Raw genomic sequence first — 18774 nt, 5'->3', positions numbered from 1 at the left:
TAGCTGTTTATGGTTGATAAACCAAAAAAAAGACTGAATTACAAAGTTGAAACATAATATTGGCAACTTTTTATATATATTTTGATGCACCAGTACATAGTATGCACATTTACATCACAATTTGGCACAGTGCCTTATTTATGACAGTTGTATAACCTTAACGTCAAAACAGAAAAAAAGCTGTCACTGATTTTACTGTGTGCTTCGTGGGTTGAGCTTCCTGTTTGAAGCTTGTGCTACCCCCCTCTGTGATGTCACACCAATGAAGTGATGGGATTTTTATCATGTGGTTTCTCTGCAAGGGTTTAGTAACAATAGTTTCGATTTTCTCTTGTCAGAACAAGAAATAAACAAATCAGGATTAAACTGAATTAAACTGTCCCAGTTTACACACCAAATTCACCCTACCCCAACATACGATGAAACATCCATGTCTTCATCACTGAAAAAGATAAACGGTTGTGTTTGATATCATTTAAAAGCATGCAAACAGTCTTGTCAAACTATTTTATCATTTCTTGAAAGAAAATGTTTTTGAATGAAATTATTATTATTATTTTTTTTTACCTCTAACGACAATTATCTAAAAATGCTTAAACTCATTTTTTTTTGTGTGTTGTGCCAGCCAACGGTTGAGACACAACATGCTATTGAATACAGGATGGGTGTCATTTTAATCATAGAAATATAATTAATAGAATGGACATCCCTTCAGACCATTGCAATTTAGCTGGTACACAATTGACATTTACATTTAATTGAAATTTTAACTTCTAATTACTACCACAAAGATGGCCGCCGGTATACCCACCGTCTAATTTAAATTTAAATGGTCATGTCTATTCTATTGTCTATATTTCTATGATTTCAAAATGGAGGATTGACGGTATAATTTAAAACAACAAATATTCCCATCCAAGTCAACATTCTCTGATGTGTGGACCTCCAACAACCATGTTTGTGGTGCCATTCGAAAGTTGACATTTAATTTCTCCCATTTTAGTTCATTTATCAGCCAAAACATAACACCCACCCTGTATTCAAGATAATGTTGTGTCAACCAATGGTAGCACAACAACAAAAAACTCAGATGATGTAAAATAGGGTCTGAGCTACAATATATGCAAATATGAAAACAATCAGAGTTTACGGGTTTTTAGATCATTGACGTTTAAGGTTAAAAAACATGTATTTAAAAAAACAAATTATTAAATAGTTTGACAACCCTGTTTGTAAGCTTTTAAATTATATCAATATCAACCGTTTATCTTTTCCAGTTATGAAGACATGGATGTCTCATGGTATGGTGGGTTATGCAAAATAGGTGAACTTTGAACACCTTTAACTCTTGAATGTTTTGTCATTCAGGTCCAAAAAGTCACTTTCTGAGCACTTCTACAATGGGCAAAATCTGTATGGAAGGTTTTGTACAAATCAAATGGGGTGCTGTCAAAAAGTGATTGAATTCAAATGGATTTACCCAGGAGGGACATTTGCATCTTAAAATATATTTATTTTATTGACATAATGCTTGTTTTCCATGAACAAATCAGCGTTTCTCAAAGAGTTCAGAGCATTTTAATGCATCCAACTGGTATTTACGACTTCACAACTGGTAAATTCCCATCCTTCACAACTGGTAAATTCCCACCTCCCACTTGGTTACGAACACAGCATACTTTCCAACGTCATAAATACAACAAGTATTTCTTCATAGTATGTAATGTATGCTGGGGGGAACAAATTCTCTAAAAGTATGCACTATTCTCAATTTACTGTTTCTTCAACGGTTGAGTGTGCATAAAGTCAGAAAAGTCTATGTAGAAGAGGGAGTAATGGGGGGAAAAAATGTCAAGAGCTTGCCCAACCGGCCGCAAGAAGGCACTATTTTTCCTTGGAATAATAGTGCCATCTTGCGGCCGGTTGAGCTAGTCAAGAGCAAAAGTTTTCCCTATGAGTAATTCAATCGTGAGAGACATGCCTAATACTCGCGGACTATTTGCCTATTAAACTAAATTCAGTCTCGAAGATAGGCTACATCATATCCAGTAGTAGTAAGTTATCTTGTGAATTCGACTTCTGGAAGAAGCAAAACTGTTTCAATAATTTCCATGAATGGCATAGTCTACTCTCAAGGATAACTTTTTGGAAAGCGGCTGAAACCTTCAAGAAATAGAGTCTAACGTGGATATTGTGCGAGGAAGAAGATGACTCATTTCTTGCCAGGAATTATGTAAAGATGTCTGTCTGAGGCATAATTTTAGTCGTAGTAGAGACCAATCTTGTTCTTCAAGAACAAACCTGAACGAGGATGAAGGGCGGCAAAGGGTGTTTGCATTTATTTGTTCTTCTGTTGATGGATATAGGTACAGTGGTCCCTGTGCCAGGTGAGTCAGCATGGATGAAAACAGAGATTCTGTTAACATTTTAGCAATATAAGTTACCTCTCAGAAATGATCATAACGTATGTTTTATTATTTGAAAAACTTTCTAAGAAAATGATTTTCCTTCATTATGGTTTATTTTACTTATGAACGTTTTAGGCAGATATACAGTGAGGAAAAAAACTTTTTGATCCCCTGCTGATTTTGTACGTTTGCCCACTGACAAAGAAATGATCAGTCCATAATTTTAATGGTAGGTTTATTTGAACAGTGAGAGACAGAATAACAACAACAAAATCCAGAAAAACTCTTAAAGGGAGTGCTCCTAATCTCAGTTTGTTACCTGAATAAAAGACACCTGTCCACAGAAGCAATCAATCAATCAGATTCCAAACTCTCCACCATGGCCAAGACCAAAGAGCTCTCCAAGGATGTCAGGGACAAGATTGTAGACCTACACAAGGCTGGAATGGGCTACAAGACCATCGCCAAGCAGCTTGGTGAGAAGGTGACAACAGTTGGTGCGATTATTCGCAAATGGAAGAAACACAAAATAACTGTCAATCTCCTTCAGCCTGGGGCTCCATGCAAGATCTCACCTCGTGGAGTTGCAATGATAATGAGAACGGTGAGGAATCAGTCCAGAACTACATGGGAGGATCTTGTCAATGATCTCAAGGCAGCTGGGACCATAGTCACCAAGAAAACAATTGGTAACACACTACGCCGTGAAGGACTGAAATCCTGCAGCGCCCGCAAGGTCCCCCTGCTCAAGAAAGCACATATACAGGGCCGTCTGAAGTTTGCCAATGAACATCTGAATGATTCAGAGGAGAACTGGGTGAAAGTGTTGTGGTCAGATGAGACCAAAATCAAGCTCTTTGGCATCAACTCAACTCGCCGTGTTTGGCGGAGGAGGAATGCTGCCTATGACCCCAAAAACACCATCCCCACCGTCAAACATGGAGGTGGAAACATTATGCTTTGGGGGTGTTTTTCTGCTAAGGGGACAGGACAACTTCACCGCATCAAAGGGACGATGGACGGGGCCATGTACCGTCAAATCTTGGGTGAGAACCTCCTTCCCTCAGCCAGGGCATTGAAAATGGGTCGTGGATGGGTATTCCAGCATGACAATGACCCAAAACACACGGCCAAGGCAACAAAGGAGTGGCTCAAGAAGAAGCACATTAAGGTCCTGGAGTGGCCTAGACAGTCTCCAGACCTTAATCCCATAGAACATCTGTGGAGGGAGCTGAAGGTTCAAGTTGCCAAACGTCAGCCTCAAAACCTTAATGACTTGGAGAAGATCTGCAAAGAGGAGTGGAACAAAATCCCTCCTGAGATGTGTGCAAACCTGGTGGCCAACTACAAGAAACGTCTGACCTCTGTGATTGCCAACAAGGGTTTTGCCACCAAGTACTAAGTCATGTTTTGCAGAGGGGTCAAATACTTATTTCCCTCATTAAAATGCAAATCAATTTATAACATTTTTGACATGCGTCTTTCTGGATTTTGTTGTTGTTATTCTGTCTCTCACTGTTCAAATAAATCTACCATTAAAATTATAGACTGATCATGTCTTTGTCAGTGGGCAAACATACAAAATCAGCAGGGGATCAAATACTTTTTTCCCTCACTGTATAGGGTTAGGCTAATATTAATGTTAATTTTACACTATTTAATGGTCAACTTAACTCATGCTTCCCCAAGTGAACAATATCTACTGAATATCAGTTTAACATTCAGATTAATGGGTGTCCTTTGAATCAAGTGTTTCAGTTTGTGAAGAGCCCGGCCAATGTAACCTCATCCCTGGGTAAGCCGGTGCAGGTGCTCTGTACTCTCCAGGGAGATGGAGGTGGAGAGGAACCTCCAGATGTGGTGTGGTTAAGGGACGGTCAATCCCTGGATTACGCTGACACCAATCAAGTCCAAGTGCCTGTCACTGAAGGAAGTTGGCTGACCATCAGTGAACTCAGGTCATTCTCAATTATGACTCTCTCTCTTGCTCTCGCTCTCTGTTTACGTCACATAAGTCAGACCAAGAAGGTATCTTTTTTTTTTCAGTGATAGTAATATGTCTGTCTGTGTGTCCTCAGAATTGATCATCTGGAGCTGTCAGACATTGGGATATACCGTTGCATGGCAACAGTGGGGAGGAAGGACTTGATGTCTCAGGAAGGGCTCATTCAGCTAGAAGGTAGAGTTTCTGTCTGTCTCTTCAATAATCTGACTTTTTATTTTCTACAGTATCTTACTTACAGTTAATCTTTTCCAGGAATCCCTCATTTCTCAGTGGAGCCTCATGACGTGACAGTAGTGGCTAATGTTAGCCTCAGCCTGCAGTGTGTGGCCCATGGGCCTCCAGAACCTGTCAGGATCATCTGGCTGCAGAACGGAGGATCACTCAACACGCTCCAGGACCCGGTGTCCCACTCTCCCTCCGCTCTCAACATCACAGGTAAAGACTTTTGTCTTACTTTTGCATTTAGCTTACAAACAATACATTATACAGGCTTAAAATTGAAACCGCGTTCTGTAACTGTCTATTTGCTTTTCTCTCAGTCTTTCCTCTGACTGACCACCTCCTTGAATCTCTGTTGTTAGGCCTCAACCATACCAGCAGCTTTTCCTGTGAAGCCCACAACAGAAAAGGTGTGGCTACCTCAGCCTCTGGAACAGTGACAGGTCCGTACAAACAGGGCAGGAGGAAATGACTTATGATTATGCTGATTGGTTTGGTCTTATTCATGACTATCCCTCCTGTCTTGGTGTAGTGGTTCCCTCCCAGGCACATAAAGTCCAGGCTGTAGAGGTCACCATCTCTTCGCTGCTGATCTCCTGGGAGCCTGGCTTTGGAGGGGTGTATCCTGTCTCTGTATGCTCTATACAGGCAGCTCCATCAGGTCCTGACCGCACTGCATTGCTTAATCACCTGATCCATAATCAGAATGTAAATGTACCACCTGCTCGACACCTGATCCCAGACCTGGAGCCCTACACCAACTATGATGTGAGGGTGGCTTGCCGTAGCAGTCAAGGTGCTTCCCCCTGGACACCATGGGTAACACTGCGCACATCTGAAGGAGGTAAGCTGTTTGCCACAATCCTCTACCCACGAACCATCAGTGTGTGTTTATAACATTCTATTACTGATCATGCATTTTGTTATTTGTATTCATCTACAACTCTTAGTCATTTTAGCAGATGATTTAATCCTAAGTGATTTACAGTACAATAAGTGAATTTAAAGTGCGATACCTATGTAGTAGAGGTCAGTGACTTACAGGGAATACAGGGGGAACAATGAGAGTTGAGTGACTCGCTGTGGAACTAGGCTGGTTATGGGCCAAAGATTATTCTGGGAAAAAAACGTTTTGAATTGGTTAAGGATTCTCAAGTGTTTTTGATAGAACAGACAGAAGAGATACAGGTTTATGGTTTTGAAAAGCAGAGGGGTCAAGCATTTAATTCTAAAGGTTTTTCTGAGAAAGAGCCAGATGGATGGAACCCGACGTTAAATCAAGATTTTCAGTGCTATTCCTCTGAGCTGGCAACAGACAGTCAAGTTTGCCAGTAAGAACACCCTTCTCTCCATCCTCAGTGTTTTAAATATAAACTTCTATATTGAGAAAGTTGCCTGTGTGAAGGAGGAGGTACTGAGGGCAGGAGGGAAACAGATGAAACATTCTCTATTCATGGTTTGGCAGAGGTGGGTCAATCCTGCTGTATCCATATAATGCTGCAGTGTGTTTGAATTATGGCTAGTGGAGAAGCGGTTTTTCCATGCCAACTCATGCTTTCCACAGTCTGCAATGTAGATATGTTTGTGTAAAAGGGAAATAGAAAGAGAGACTTTCAGAGAGAGGAGAAAAAGGGAAACTGACAATTCCACAGTGGTGTAGTGCACATCAACACACCATCAACTGGCCAATAAAGAATTTTCCTCAATAAAAAAATAGTCAGGGAAAATGGCTGAAAAAAGTCCTGATTCAATCAAATCAGTAACCAGATGTCAGGCTTAAAAGAAAACACCCTTCTTGTGCTGTGTGAATGCATGTTTGGATTCATTTGATTCGATTAGCTAAACGATGTTGACTGTGTGAAGCAAAAATAAGTCATCATCATATTGATTCATTTCAAACATGTTTCTTGTTGCATGCAGTAGATGGCTCATGATTCTTAGTTCTTTGCGTAACCTAACCATTTAGACTCTACTTTGTCACTCCTCTTTATCTGAAAATAATATGCACACACGAGGTAGCACAGACCTTTAAGGTGAGTGTGTGTGTGAACTATATTCCTGACCTCCCCACAAAGTAAAAGTATCTTATCCCGCTCATCTACATCTCTCACCACTGCTCCTTGTGTCAGAGTTAGAGGGGAGTGAGAGGGGCGCGGGCTGAGGGAGAGAGAGAGAGAGAGCCGGGTAGATGGAGGGAGAGGGGAAGGTGCTTGTGTTTTTGTTGGCCGAGGTGGAGCCACATGTGGAAACTATCAACAGTGGAACACTCACTGATGACATCACCAGGCTGGGTCCAGTAAAGGCCCCAGTTGCAGCCCACGCTATGACTCACAACGTGACAGACAAAGATGCCTTTATTTACATTGTTGTCTTAATAAGATAAATATTATGCACAGACCTTTACACACTGGTTTTAACAACATGAGTCTGGTAGTGTATATTACAGATCATTTGGTATGTTGTACACATTATTCCTTTTTTGTATCTGACAGTGCCAGAGGCAGCACCAGACAATGTGAGTGGACTGTTTAATGGAACAGATGTTATTGTCAACTGGACCAAGCCACCAGGCAGATCGAATGGCCAGATACTGGGGTACAGAGTGGAGTACAGAACCCCTAACATGTCCAAGGTAACCCATGTTACAGTTGTCAAAGTAAACATATGCTGTAGGCATTCTCTCTCTCTCTCTACCCTTTACACACACAGAGTGTAATGGCATCTTTGCTGTTGTTTTGTTTTCCTGTTTCAGGCTGTTATGGAGTCAGTTCAGTCCTCTGAGCTAGCTATCCCGCTCTCCAGCCTCCTGGACAGTGTGTCCCTGAGTGTGAGTGCCTGTACTGTTGCAGGGTGTGGCCCCTGGAGCCCTGTCCAAACCCTCAAACAGAAACAGCCTGGTGAGTCTGGACATAACAGCGGGAGACAACAGGATGGCTGGGATGGGCCAAGGAGAGGAGAAAACCGCAGGGATATTCCAAATGTTCTAGGTTGATTCATTTGGTAGCATATTCTAGTGTCTGTGTAATAGCTGACATACCTCTCTTTCCTGCATTTTAGATTTCTCCCCACATCAGGCATTTTCCTGGCATTGGTGGTATGTGATCATGGGGATTGCTGTCAGTCTGGCCTTGATAGGGTTCATCGTGGTATATGCAATCATATTGCGTCAAAGAGAGACATGCTTTGGGTATGTACCTATGGGTCTCCCTGTATCACTTTGTTAAATTTTTTTGTCATTGCTGTTAGATGATCAATTAAAAACACCTGTGTGTTTGTGTGTGCGCAACAGGAAAACATTTTACCCTATGAGAAACGGTGGTGGGGATTTCGTAGTAAGATACAGCGCCCGACGCACCTACAATCGCCAGTCAAATGAAGCCACATGTGAGTTGTCATGCCAGTGACGTAAGAGAAACAGTGAAGGGTGAGGTGATATATTAGTTATTAACACAAGTAAATGCCTTGGAACCAAATGATGTGTCATGCAGTGTGAGAGTTCAGGAACAGATGTTGAAGCTCAGATTTCATCTGTTTTCTCAATGTTGTTCTGTGCTAGATGTGGTGGGGCAGAATGGTGTCATGATCTGGCTGTTAACACAATCCTCTGGAGAACACAGAGCAATTCAATTGAGAAAGGAGTTCAAATCTTTGTAGAGTCACTGCTATTATTCTTAGGGGGCAAGGCGCCTAAATCTTTTATTACATTTCTTTCAATACAAATGAAAAATGTTCTAAATCATAGTTTTGTGATATGTTTGCTGATACAGCATTTTGTTTCACCACACATTGTTCTGGAAAGGCAAACAGGAAGAGAAAACATATACTGTAATTCTAGAGCAGCTTAACAATAATGGAATAATGTTTTTCAAAACAGGATTTCTCAGTTGTGGGGGATGGGGGATGATTCATGCTAAAGTTATTTTCCTATATTTAATGTTTTAAGAATCCCTGTTTCTGTGTAAGAGATGGAGTATTAACCCTTTCCACAGTGAACAGCCTGGTGATCAGTGATGAACTGAAGCAGAAGTTGCAGGATGTGATGGTGGACAGACACAAGCTGACCCTGGGCAAGACCCTCGGAGAGGGTGAGCTCGGACTAAAGCCTTTATCATACATTATATAACGTAGTCAGTCATTAACTACTACATCCCAGGCCCTTAAGAGGCTTAGATCCCCAGCTACACCCACCTACCTGACTAACAACATGTCCATGTCTTGCTCTGCAGGGGAGTTTGGCTCTGTCATGGAGGGGCTTCTGGTGCACGAAGAGACTGTCCTCAAAGTGGCTGTGAAGACCATGAAGAGTGAGTGATCAGACAGTATCAGATACCCCCATGTGTGTCTCCCATGGTACAGTATGTGTCAGTTTGATCTCAGCCACCCTCTCCTTCTCCCTCTCATAGTTTCCATCTGTACTCGCACTGAGATGGAGGACTTCCTCAGGGAGGCTGCTTGTATGAAGGAGTTTGACCACCCCAACGTCATGAGACTCCTTGGTGAGAGACTGGGCTGATTTGTTTTGTCACTTATCAATCTACTATTAACATGCAGTCATTTTGTCTCATAAGAGTCCGTTACAAAGTAGATCTGACTAGATTAATTATGTTATTCCCCGTCCTCCCTGTAGGAGTGTGTCTGCAGACGGTAGAGAGAGGAGGCTACCCGTCCCCTGTGGTCATCCTGCCCTGTATGAAACATGGGGACCTGCACAGTTTCCTGCTTTACTCTCGACTTGGGGACAGTCCTTTGGTCAGTTCCCTCCCACGAAGTTCGGAAAAGTTTTTGCTACATAAATAAAATGTAGCGCCGTGGTCTTTCTCCTTTCATGCATGTTCCATTTGTGCTGCTGTATAGCACCGCCCGTCTGTATCTAATCGTCTCCGTCTCCATCCACCAGTCCCTGCCTTCTCAGATGTTGGTGAAGTTCATGACAGACATCGCACGGGGAATGGAATACTTGAGCAACAAGAGGTTCATCCATAGAGACCTGGCAGCGCGAAACTGCATGTGGGGATTCTCACCTCTCTGTTCTGTCAATGTGTCCCCCTCTTTCTCACACATACTCTTCAATTTTCTTCTGTGATAGTCTGAGAGGATGATTGTAAAACAAGTTGAGCATGTTGAGTGATACGAGTAACAGTACTGTTTATTATGTTGCTACTATGTTGTCTACATATACACAGTGTACAAAACATTAAGAACACCTTCCTAATATTGAGTTGCACCCTCTTTTGCCCTCAGAACAGCCTCAATTCGTCGGGGCATGGACTCTACAGGGTTTCGAAAGTGTTCCACAGGGATGCTGGCCCATGTTGACTCCAATGCTTCCCACAGTTGTGTCAAGTTGGCTGGGTGTCCTTTGTGTGGTGGACCATTCTTGATACACACGGGAAACTGTTGAGCGTGAAAAACCCAGCAGCGTTGCAGTTCTTGACACAAACCGGTGCGCCTGGCACCTACTACCATACCCCGTTCAAAGGCACTTAAATATTTTGTCATGCCCATTCACCCTCTGAATGGCACACATACACAATCCATGTCTCAATTGTCTCGAGGCTTAAAAATCCTTCTTTAACAGGTCTCCTCCCCTTCATCTACACTGATTGAAGTGGATTTAACAAGTGACATCAATAAGGGATCATAGCTTTCACCTGGATTCACCTGTCAGTTTGTCACGGAAAGAGCAGGTGTCCTTAATGTTTTGTACACTCAGTATATATCTGTCCTGCAGGCTGAACGAGAATATGACTGTGTGTGTGGCTGATTTTGGCCTATCTAAGAAGATCTATAATGGAGACTACTATAGACAAGGACGCATTTCAAAGATGCCAGTGAAATGGATCGCCATCGAGAGCCTGGCAGACCGAGTGTACACCACCAAGAGTGATGTGGTGAGCTATCCTTACTTGGTCCAGCTACATTATGTGATCCATGTCTGCTACTGTATTTGGGTTTTAACATCCTGCAGCAGAATTCAAAGCAAAGAGTAAATACAAGTACATTATTTTTGTGACTGTGCTTATTTCCCTCTCTCGAAGTGGTCGTTTGGAGTGACTATGTGGGAGATAGCCACTCGGGGGCAGACGCCCTACCCTGGAGTGGAAAACAGTGAGATCTATGACTACCTTAGACAGGGCAACCGCCTCAAACAGCCCCCTGGCTGCCTGGACACCATGTGAGTGCCTATTTCTGGATCAGAACACATGAATCATTGAGTAGTTTGAATTGTATTACTTATCATTATTTAGTGGTATATAGTAGAGGCAACCAATGTACCTTTCCTGGAGTATCTGGATTTTTGGGAATTTTGTTGTATGAGCCTCAGTCCTCTATATTGTAGCTACTCCCTGATGTTCTCCTGCTGGCTACTGAGTCCTAAGGACCGCCCGGGGTTCCCCTCTCTGCGCTGTGACCTGGAGAAAGCCCTGGAGGAGATGCCCGAGCAGGAGGAGGCAGATGACCTGCTCTACGTCAACATGGAGGAGCCCTCAGGCTCTCTGCTGGGGGCTGTGGGGGGCTGGGAGCCCTTTGGAGTGCCTCGCCCATCCTACCGGAAGAACCTGGACCCTCTAGAAACCATCCAGGTGCATCATCATAATCATCATGATCATGCTGAACGCTATGTACTCTGCCCTCAGCACGAGGCCCAGCCCTATCTCAATGACTCTATTGACAGCCTGAGCTGGATGGCCTCCTCGTCGAGCCCCACTCTGCAGCTCCAGGCCTCCTGCTCCTCCTCCCCCACCTCCTCTCTCCTGCTGGACGGACAGGACAACAGGGAAGGAGGATGGGACCGGAGGGCCTTTAGGCAGTGAGGTTAAAAGAAGGCACATAGAAGAAATACTGAAAAAGTAGACAAATTCACTACAATACTGTAGTGTAGTCAAATTAACAAGATCTAAACAAATAATTGATTTGTTGTGTTACGGACGGTTCAACAGTTGTGTACATATACACTGTAGTCAATTGTCACTAATGTGCAGCCACCAATCACATGCTACATAAATATTTATCTTCCCAATATTAAGAAACCAAATCAACTAATCCATTGGCACTGACTGTGTAATACATTGGTATAATCCTTTACTGAAAGAAAAGTTCAGCATACTGTAAGTGCATCAATGCCTTTATTTAATAAATCAATGAACAAACCCATTAATAAACCAGTATTTTTTGTTTTAAGAAAACAAAGTAGCGAGTTCCCTCAAACTAAACAATGTACTGGATGCATTCATGGTGTTCACAGACTAGTCAGCCTCAAAATACATTCAATAAATTAAAAACAAATAAATACACAAACCCTAGTTACTACCTTAACAACACAGTAACCCTTATCAGTTCTGTTGAGAGAAATAGTAATAATTAAACAGATAAAAATAATATTTCAGGAAAAGCAGCAGTCGAAGAGCATTTAAAGCCAATACTGTACTCTGAATACATTCAATGTATGGGTAGTGGTTGTAGAGCTGTTCCAGTGGGCTGGTAAAATATGATCTAAGAGACTGTTGTGTCATCAGTGTAAATGGCTTTAAAGGATAAAGTACCATCAACTATACTCCAGTTGTGTTTCCAATAGATCTGGTACCGGTATCTCTTGCTTTAAGAGTAGGAGGAGATAGCTGGGAATCAAAGTACTATACCAATAACAACAGTTTTGGTACAGTATCAATAGTTGCTGCTGTCGCATGCAACTATTAAAGTTTGTTCCAATAATAGAGGGGACTGAAGTTTTACTAAATTAACATATGCATATGCACTTCATTATTGTGAATATTTGTGTGTTGGCAAAACAGAGTATTTTTCCACATTCATTTCCACAATGACATTTCAAGAATTACTTTCACTGAATGTTTCACCCTGACATTGCTACAAACACTTGTAAATGCAGTTTAGTTTGCATGTGTTTGAGCTATTGGAAGGAGAGGGTAAAGAGCCCTCTATTGGTCTTGCACTGTAAATGTGCCTTCACCCTGGCCCAACTCACTTCCATACAGGATAGTACAGCTATTTCAGTATGGTTTACTTAAGCAATAAGGCCTGAGGGGGTGTGGTATATGACCAATATACCATGGCTAAGGGCTGTTCTTATGCACAACGCAACGCGAAGTGCCTGGATACAGCCCTTAGCCGTGGTATATTGGTCATATACCACAAACCCCCAAGGTGCCTTATTGCTATTATAAACTGGTTACAAACGTAATTAGAGCAGTACAAATAAATGTTTTGTCATACCCATGGTATACGGTGTAATATACCACGGCTGTGAGCCAATCAGCATTCAGGGCTCGAACCACCCAGTTTATAATATGTTATTAATCCTACTAATTGTAGTAGTATGGCTATGCAAGCTGATCCTCATATTGCTTCCTGAAACAGTCCCCAGCAGGGAAGAAGTCCCACGCTCGCTCCTGGTACATCTTCCACACATACGACTCCTGGAACAGAGGAGAGGAGGAACCAGGGCAGAAGGAGAAAAGACGAGACAGCCAATTGAAATGAATGGCTACTAAATGTGAGGCATTTGGTGCCACAAACAGAAAGACTGACTGACAGACTCACCTGGCCAGTATGCTCCGTCTCATCTTTGTTGATGAGGTACATTAAGAAGAACCTGCAGAGGACAGACAGACAGGCAGGTCAGTGTGATGGCAGCTGGTCATGGACACACACTGATGACTGATTACAGGGAGAACACCCACATGTAGTTGGCCAAGTTGTGTTCCTCTAGGGTGTGGGTCTCGAAGCCATGCGGTGTCGTATCAAAGTAGTCGCTTCCAATTCCACAGATGAAGCACTTGGTCTACAAGAATCAAATAAACAGAAACAGTAGGCAAGATGGTGGTATGTGCATAACTATCTGACTGACTTAAACTCACCTAAAACTGATGAATGCCAAAGATACAATAAATAAAAAAAGATACGTACCTCCATGTCTTCCTTAACCTGCTCCTGTTGGTCTCGGAGCTCTCCGAAGGCGTCAATGATCAGACCTGTAGGTAACACACAAACTCACAGCCATCACTTCCCTTACAGTAGAATGGAATTATGACTAGATAGCTAGTCATAATTGTTTTAATTATGACTAGATATCTGAAATTGCCCTTGCTTGAGGTACTGTATAGTGGTGGGTAGTGTTTTGGAATGCATAAGAGGGACGGTGCTGTACCCTGGATGATGGCCAACAGGATGACAATGACAAAGAAGAAGAAGGTGATGTCAAAGACGACCCGGTAGAGTTCGTACACGTCTCCCGCCGGGTCCTCGATCTCATCCCCTATGCCACCGCCAGCACGCACGCCCACGTACATGTGGAAGAGGTAGCACTGACAAAAATGGAGGGAAGCAAGCACATCGAATATAGTGAAGTAGTATGTAGACTCACACATACTGTACGACTGTAGAGGATTGAGCTGGCCAGAGACAGAAAACATAACACTGACTCACAGTCATCATGTCATCACATTTCATGTCCGGCTCATCCTCATCTTCACTCTTGTTGTAAAACTTGCGGAAGAAGATAAAGGCCACTACAGTGTAGAGATACACCACCACTGCCAACAAGCCCAATGTCATCATGAGCTAGGAGGGAAACAGGGAATGAGTAGAATCAGCAGCACATTCACTACACATTTCACATGACATTTTAGTCATTTAGCAGACGCTCTTATCCAGAGCGACTTACAGGAGCAATTAGGATTAAGTACCTTGCTCAAGGGCACATCTACAGATTTTTCACCTAGTCGGCTCGGGGATTAGAACCAGCGACCTTTCGGTTACTGGGACAACGCTCTTAACCACTAAGCTACCTGCCGCCCCATGGAGGCTGGAAGAGTGTTACTGGACAGGTCCTACCTGTTTCCCATTGTGGGTGACGGAGGACAGGATAGTACGCAGATCCTTCACACCGATGGCTATGTCCAGCAAGTGACAGGCATAGAAGAAGTTGTTGTAATGTCCAAGCAAGGACATGATTGTGTACCAACACAGATAGAGAAAAGTCTGGGGGAAAAGATTGAAATAATATTAAGTTTGTCTTCAACCTACAGTATGAAAACTAACATTATTATAACCAATACATCTATAGCACAAATATAGAAAATACTATTAATCTATAATCCCTCTTACCCCATCTGTGAACACAACTCCAAATTTCCAGATCTGGTACTTAAAGTCAATAGATGTACACCTGAAAAATATATGATTTTACTTCAATAACAAAATGTTCTAATATTCATGTAGGGTTAACAATATACTGTTAATTTAAGTGGCCATGAAAAGCTCCCCTATTCGATTGAAGAAGTGTTTGTATAACAGCATTGGTTAATACCAGGCCAATGTGGAATTGTCTGGTTCCTCCTGCTTCTTATCAGTTTGTTGACTGACATCCAGTGAGGCTAAATCCATGCCAAGGAGCTCTGCGATCCTCTCTCTGCCGTAAATGTCTCCATACTTTTCCAGGACCTGGGTACACAGACATACCATGGACCATTCCATCCAGAGACCAACTCAACCAACTTCATACAGTGCCTTGCAAAAGTAGTAATCCCCATTGGCGTTTTTCCTATTTTGTTGCATTACAACCTGTAATTTAAATTGATTTTTATTTGGATTTCATGTAATAGACATACACAAAATAGTCCAAATTGGTGAAGTGAAATGAAAAAAATAACTTGTTATAACGGAAAGGTGGTGCGTGCATATGTATTCATCCCCTTTGCTATAAAGCCCCTAAATAAGATCTGGTGCAACCAATTACCTTCAGAAGTCACATAATTAGTTAAATAAAGTCCACCTGTGTGCAATCTGTGTCACATGATCTCAGTATATATACACCTGTTCTGAAAGGCCCCAGAGTCTGCAACACCACTAAGCAAGCGGCACCATGAAGACCAAGGAGCTCTCCAAACAGGTCAGGGACAAAGTTGTGGAGAAGTACAGATCAGGGTTGGGTTATAAAAAAATATCCGAAACTTTGAACATCCCACGGAGCACCATTAAATCCATTATTAAAAAAATGGAAATAATATGGCACCACAACAAACCTGCCAAGAGAGGGCCACCCACCAAAACTCATGGACCAGGCAAGGAGGGCATTAATCAGAGAGCCAACAGAGACCAAAGATAACCCTGAAGGAGCTGGAAAGCTCCACAGCAGAGATTGGTGTATCTGTCCATAGGACCACTTTAAGCCGTACAGGGAGTGGCCAGAAAAAAGCCATTGCTTAAAGAAATAAATAAGCAAACACGTTTGGTGTCCGCCAAAAGGCATGTGGGAGACTCCCCAAACATATGGAAGAAGGTACTCTGGTCAGATGAGACAAAAATTGAGCTTTTTGGCCATCAAGGAAAACACTATGTCTTGCGCAAACCCAACACCTCTCATCACCCCGAGAACACCATGTTTTTCATCGGCAGGGACTGGGAAACTGGTCAGAATTGAAGGAATGATAGATGGCGCTAAATACAGGGAAATTATTGAGGGAAACCTGTTTCAGTCTTCCAGAGATTTGAGACTGGAACGGAGGTTCACCTTCCAGCAGGACAATGACCCTAAGCATACTGCTAAAGCAACACTTGAATGGTTTAAGGGGAAACATTTAAATGTCTTAAAATGGCCTAGTCAAAGCCCAGACCTCAATCCAATTGAGAATCTGTGGTATGACGTAAAGATTGCTGTACACCAGCGGAACCCATCCAACTCGAAGGAGCTGGAGCAGTTTCGCCTTGAAGAATGGGCAAAAATCCCAGTGGCTAGATGTGCCAAACTTATAGAGACATACCCCAAGAGACTTGCAGCTGTAATTGCTGCAAACGGTGTCTCTACAAAGTATTGACTTTGGGGAGGGTGAATAGTTATGCACGCTCAAGTTCAGTTTTTTTGTCTTATTTCTTGTTTGTTTCACAAAACAAAATATTTTGCATCTTCAAAGTGGTAGGCATGTTGTGTAAATCAAATGATACAAACCCCCCAAACATCTATTTTAATTCCAGGTTGTAAGGCAACAAAATAGGAAAAATGCCAAGGGGGGTGAATACTTTCGCAAGCCACTGTACATACATAGCCTCCAAAACCCAAAAGTAGCTTACCTTTCGCTTAACAAACTTGTCCCAGTAGTTGTTTGGAAAAGAACTGTGAATAAACAATTGGAAAGATGTGCATCATTTAAGCTGTAATTCCTCAAGTTTTCTGAAAGGATATAATATTAGTGGTATAGGTAGACTTCTAGGAGCTTGCTTACGGTGTGTTGAGGACCAGTCTGTCCCATTGGCCTTTGATGTCATCATCCTCAGGCTGCTCTGTGATGTAAAGACCATCAAACTCCAGCTTCCTGGCCAGCTCCTTCTCTCTCTTAAAGATCACCAGAGGGATCTGAGAGGAACACACATTCTCTGTTGTAATTGAGATGTTTATGTCATGATACAGATCACTCGTGTTCTTGATGAAAAAATCCCACTAACTGTTATGGAGCACAGATACACTTGAGGTTTGTTGTTGTTGTTGTTGTTGTAGTATGTAGTATGTATGTATTAGTAGTAGTAGTATGTATTAGTAGTAGTATGTAGTAGTATGAATTAGTAGTATGTAGTATTTACTATTGCATGAACCTCACCTTTAGACAGTTGTAGCCGATGATGCAGAGGAAGGCGATGACTGTGTGCAGGGCGGCCAGAAAAGTGAGGGTGGGCTGCATGTAGCCAGTGCTCTCCTCCAAGAAGAAGTAGACTGGGCCCTCCTCCTCCTCCTCGTCTCCTCCTTCCTCCCCACCAGATCCCTCCATCTCTTCTGCCGAGCCCTCAAACAGCCCACTGCCCTCAAACAGCGCCCCCACCCCCGAGCCCTCAAACATGCCAGAGCCCTCCACCTCATCACCTTCTCCAGGGGGGCTGTCCGACACCTGCACAATGGACACAGGCAGAGACACAACAACACAGATACATGTGAACATTTAACACTTGATGTGTTATGCAGGGTTGAGGTCAATTCCAAATGAAGGCAGTCAATTCAGGAAGTGATTTGAATTTAAAGTTCTAAAACCGGTTATATGTAATGTTTAGGTCAGAACACTGTACAACCACATGTCACTTCCCACCTGGAGATGGTATTACACATAAAACAAATCAAATGATGGTCAGATACACTACATGAACAAAAAGTATGTGGACACCTGTTCGTCTCATTCCAAAATCATTACATTCACATTTAAGTCATTTAGCAGATGCTCTTATCCAGAGCGACTTACAAATTGGTGCATTCAACTTAGGATAGCCAGTGGGATATCCTAGCCATTAATATGTGTTGGTCCCCCTTTTACTGCTATAACAGCCTCCACTCTTCTGGGAAGGCTTTCCACTAGATGTTGGAATATTGCTGTGGCTGGGGACTTGCTTCCATTCAGCCACAAGAGCATTAGTGAGGTCGGGCACTGATGTTGGGCGTTTAGGCCTGGCTCGCAGTCGGATTTCCAATTCATCCCAAAGGTGTTAGATGGGGTTGAGGTCAGGGCTCTGTGCAAGCCAGTCAAGTTCTTCCACACCGATCTCGACAAACCATTTATGTATGGACCTCGCTTTGTGCATGGTGGCATTGTCATGCTGAAACAGGAAAGGGCCTTCTCCAAACTGTTGCCACAAAGTTGGAAGCACAGAATCGTCTAGAATGTCATTGTATGCTGTAGGGTTAAGATTTCCCTTCACTGGAACTAAGGGGCCTAGCCTGAACCATGAAAAACAGCCCCAGACCATTATTCCTCCTCCACCAAACTTTACAGTTGGCACTATGCAGTCGGGCAGGAAGCGTTCTCCTGGCATCCGCCAAACCCAGATTCGTCTAGTGGACTACCAGATGGTGAAGCGTGATTCATCACTCCATGGAACACATTTCCAGGAGTGAGCTTTACACCACTCCAACCGACGCTTGGCATTGCGCATGGTGATCTTAGGCTTGTGTGCGGCTGCTCGGCCATGGAAACCCATTTCATGAAGCTCCCGACGAACAGTTCTTGTGCTGACGTTGCTTCCAGAGGCAGTTTGGAAATCGTTAGTGAGAGTCGCAACTGAGGAGGACAGATTTTTACGCGCTACGCACTTCAGCACTCGGTGGTCCCGTTGTGAGCTTGTGTGGCCTACCACGTTTCCACGTCA

At 42.9% G+C, this 18774-nt stretch overlaps 2 protein-coding genes across 5 annotated transcripts in view; one reads left to right on the top strand and one right to left on the bottom strand.

Moving 5' to 3' along the window:
* The first annotated feature begins 1969 nt into the window (after nucleotides 1-1969).
* Nucleotides 1970-12727, top strand: LOC121579542 (tyrosine-protein kinase receptor UFO). Its single transcript, XM_041894229.2, has 18 exons — nucleotides 1970-2387; nucleotides 4159-4366; nucleotides 4487-4587; nucleotides 4666-4848; nucleotides 4995-5075; nucleotides 5165-5476; nucleotides 7125-7264; nucleotides 7385-7529; nucleotides 7690-7819; nucleotides 7922-8016; nucleotides 8622-8717; nucleotides 8859-8936; nucleotides 9036-9128; nucleotides 9260-9381; nucleotides 9530-9639; nucleotides 10364-10523; nucleotides 10671-10807; nucleotides 10973-12727. Exons 1-18 carry the CDS (start codon nucleotides 2312-2314, stop codon nucleotides 11445-11447), a joined length of 2742 nt encoding a protein of 913 aa, XP_041750163.1. The 5' UTR covers nucleotides 1970-2311; the 3' UTR covers nucleotides 11448-12727.
* A 138-nt stretch (nucleotides 12728-12865) lies between these two features.
* The window catches only part of LOC121579541 (ryanodine receptor 1), a 63675-nt gene continuing 57766 nt past the window's right edge, over nucleotides 12866-18774 (bottom strand). For all 4 annotated transcript variants that reach the window (XM_041894225.2, XM_041894228.2, XM_041894226.2 and 1 more), the window contains 12 exons: nucleotides 17244-17528; nucleotides 16872-17002; nucleotides 16720-16762; nucleotides 14960-15093; nucleotides 14758-14818; nucleotides 14485-14631; nucleotides 14077-14211; nucleotides 13799-13955; nucleotides 13558-13622; nucleotides 13332-13432; nucleotides 13192-13243; nucleotides 12866-13067 (listed from right to left, as the gene is read on the bottom strand). In XM_041894225.2, the coding sequence (XP_041750159.2) occupies nucleotides 12972-13067; nucleotides 13192-13243; nucleotides 13332-13432; nucleotides 13558-13622; nucleotides 13799-13955; nucleotides 14077-14211; nucleotides 14485-14631; nucleotides 14758-14818; nucleotides 14960-15093; nucleotides 16720-16762; nucleotides 16872-17002; nucleotides 17244-17528 (1407 nt within the window). In that variant the 3' untranslated portion in view covers nucleotides 12866-12971. The remainder of the gene's footprint in view (nucleotides 13068-13191; nucleotides 13244-13331; nucleotides 13433-13557; nucleotides 13623-13798; nucleotides 13956-14076; nucleotides 14212-14484; nucleotides 14632-14757; nucleotides 14819-14959; nucleotides 15094-16719; nucleotides 16763-16871; nucleotides 17003-17243; nucleotides 17529-18774) is intronic.

This window comes from Coregonus clupeaformis, chromosome 13 (assembly GCF_020615455.1).
Source record: "Coregonus clupeaformis isolate EN_2021a chromosome 13, ASM2061545v1, whole genome shotgun sequence".
NCBI classification, from domain to species: domain Eukaryota; kingdom Metazoa; phylum Chordata; class Actinopteri; order Salmoniformes; family Salmonidae; genus Coregonus; species Coregonus clupeaformis.
Note: the sequence above shows the minus strand (reverse complement) of the source record. Positions and strands in the feature narration are given on the sequence as shown.

Coding starts and splice junctions, on each gene's coding strand:
- LOC121579542 (XM_041894229.2), top strand. CDS start 2,312: ATGAAGGGCGGCAAAGGGTGTTTGCATTTATTTGTTCTTCTGTTGATG. Junction 7,265..7,384: donor GAACCCCTAACATGTCCAAG/GTAACCCATGTT, acceptor TTCCTGTTTCAG/GCTGTTATGGAGTCAGTTCA. Junction 9,640..10,363: donor CTGGCAGCGCGAAACTGCAT/GTGGGGATTCTC, acceptor TCTGTCCTGCAG/GCTGAACGAGAATATGACTG.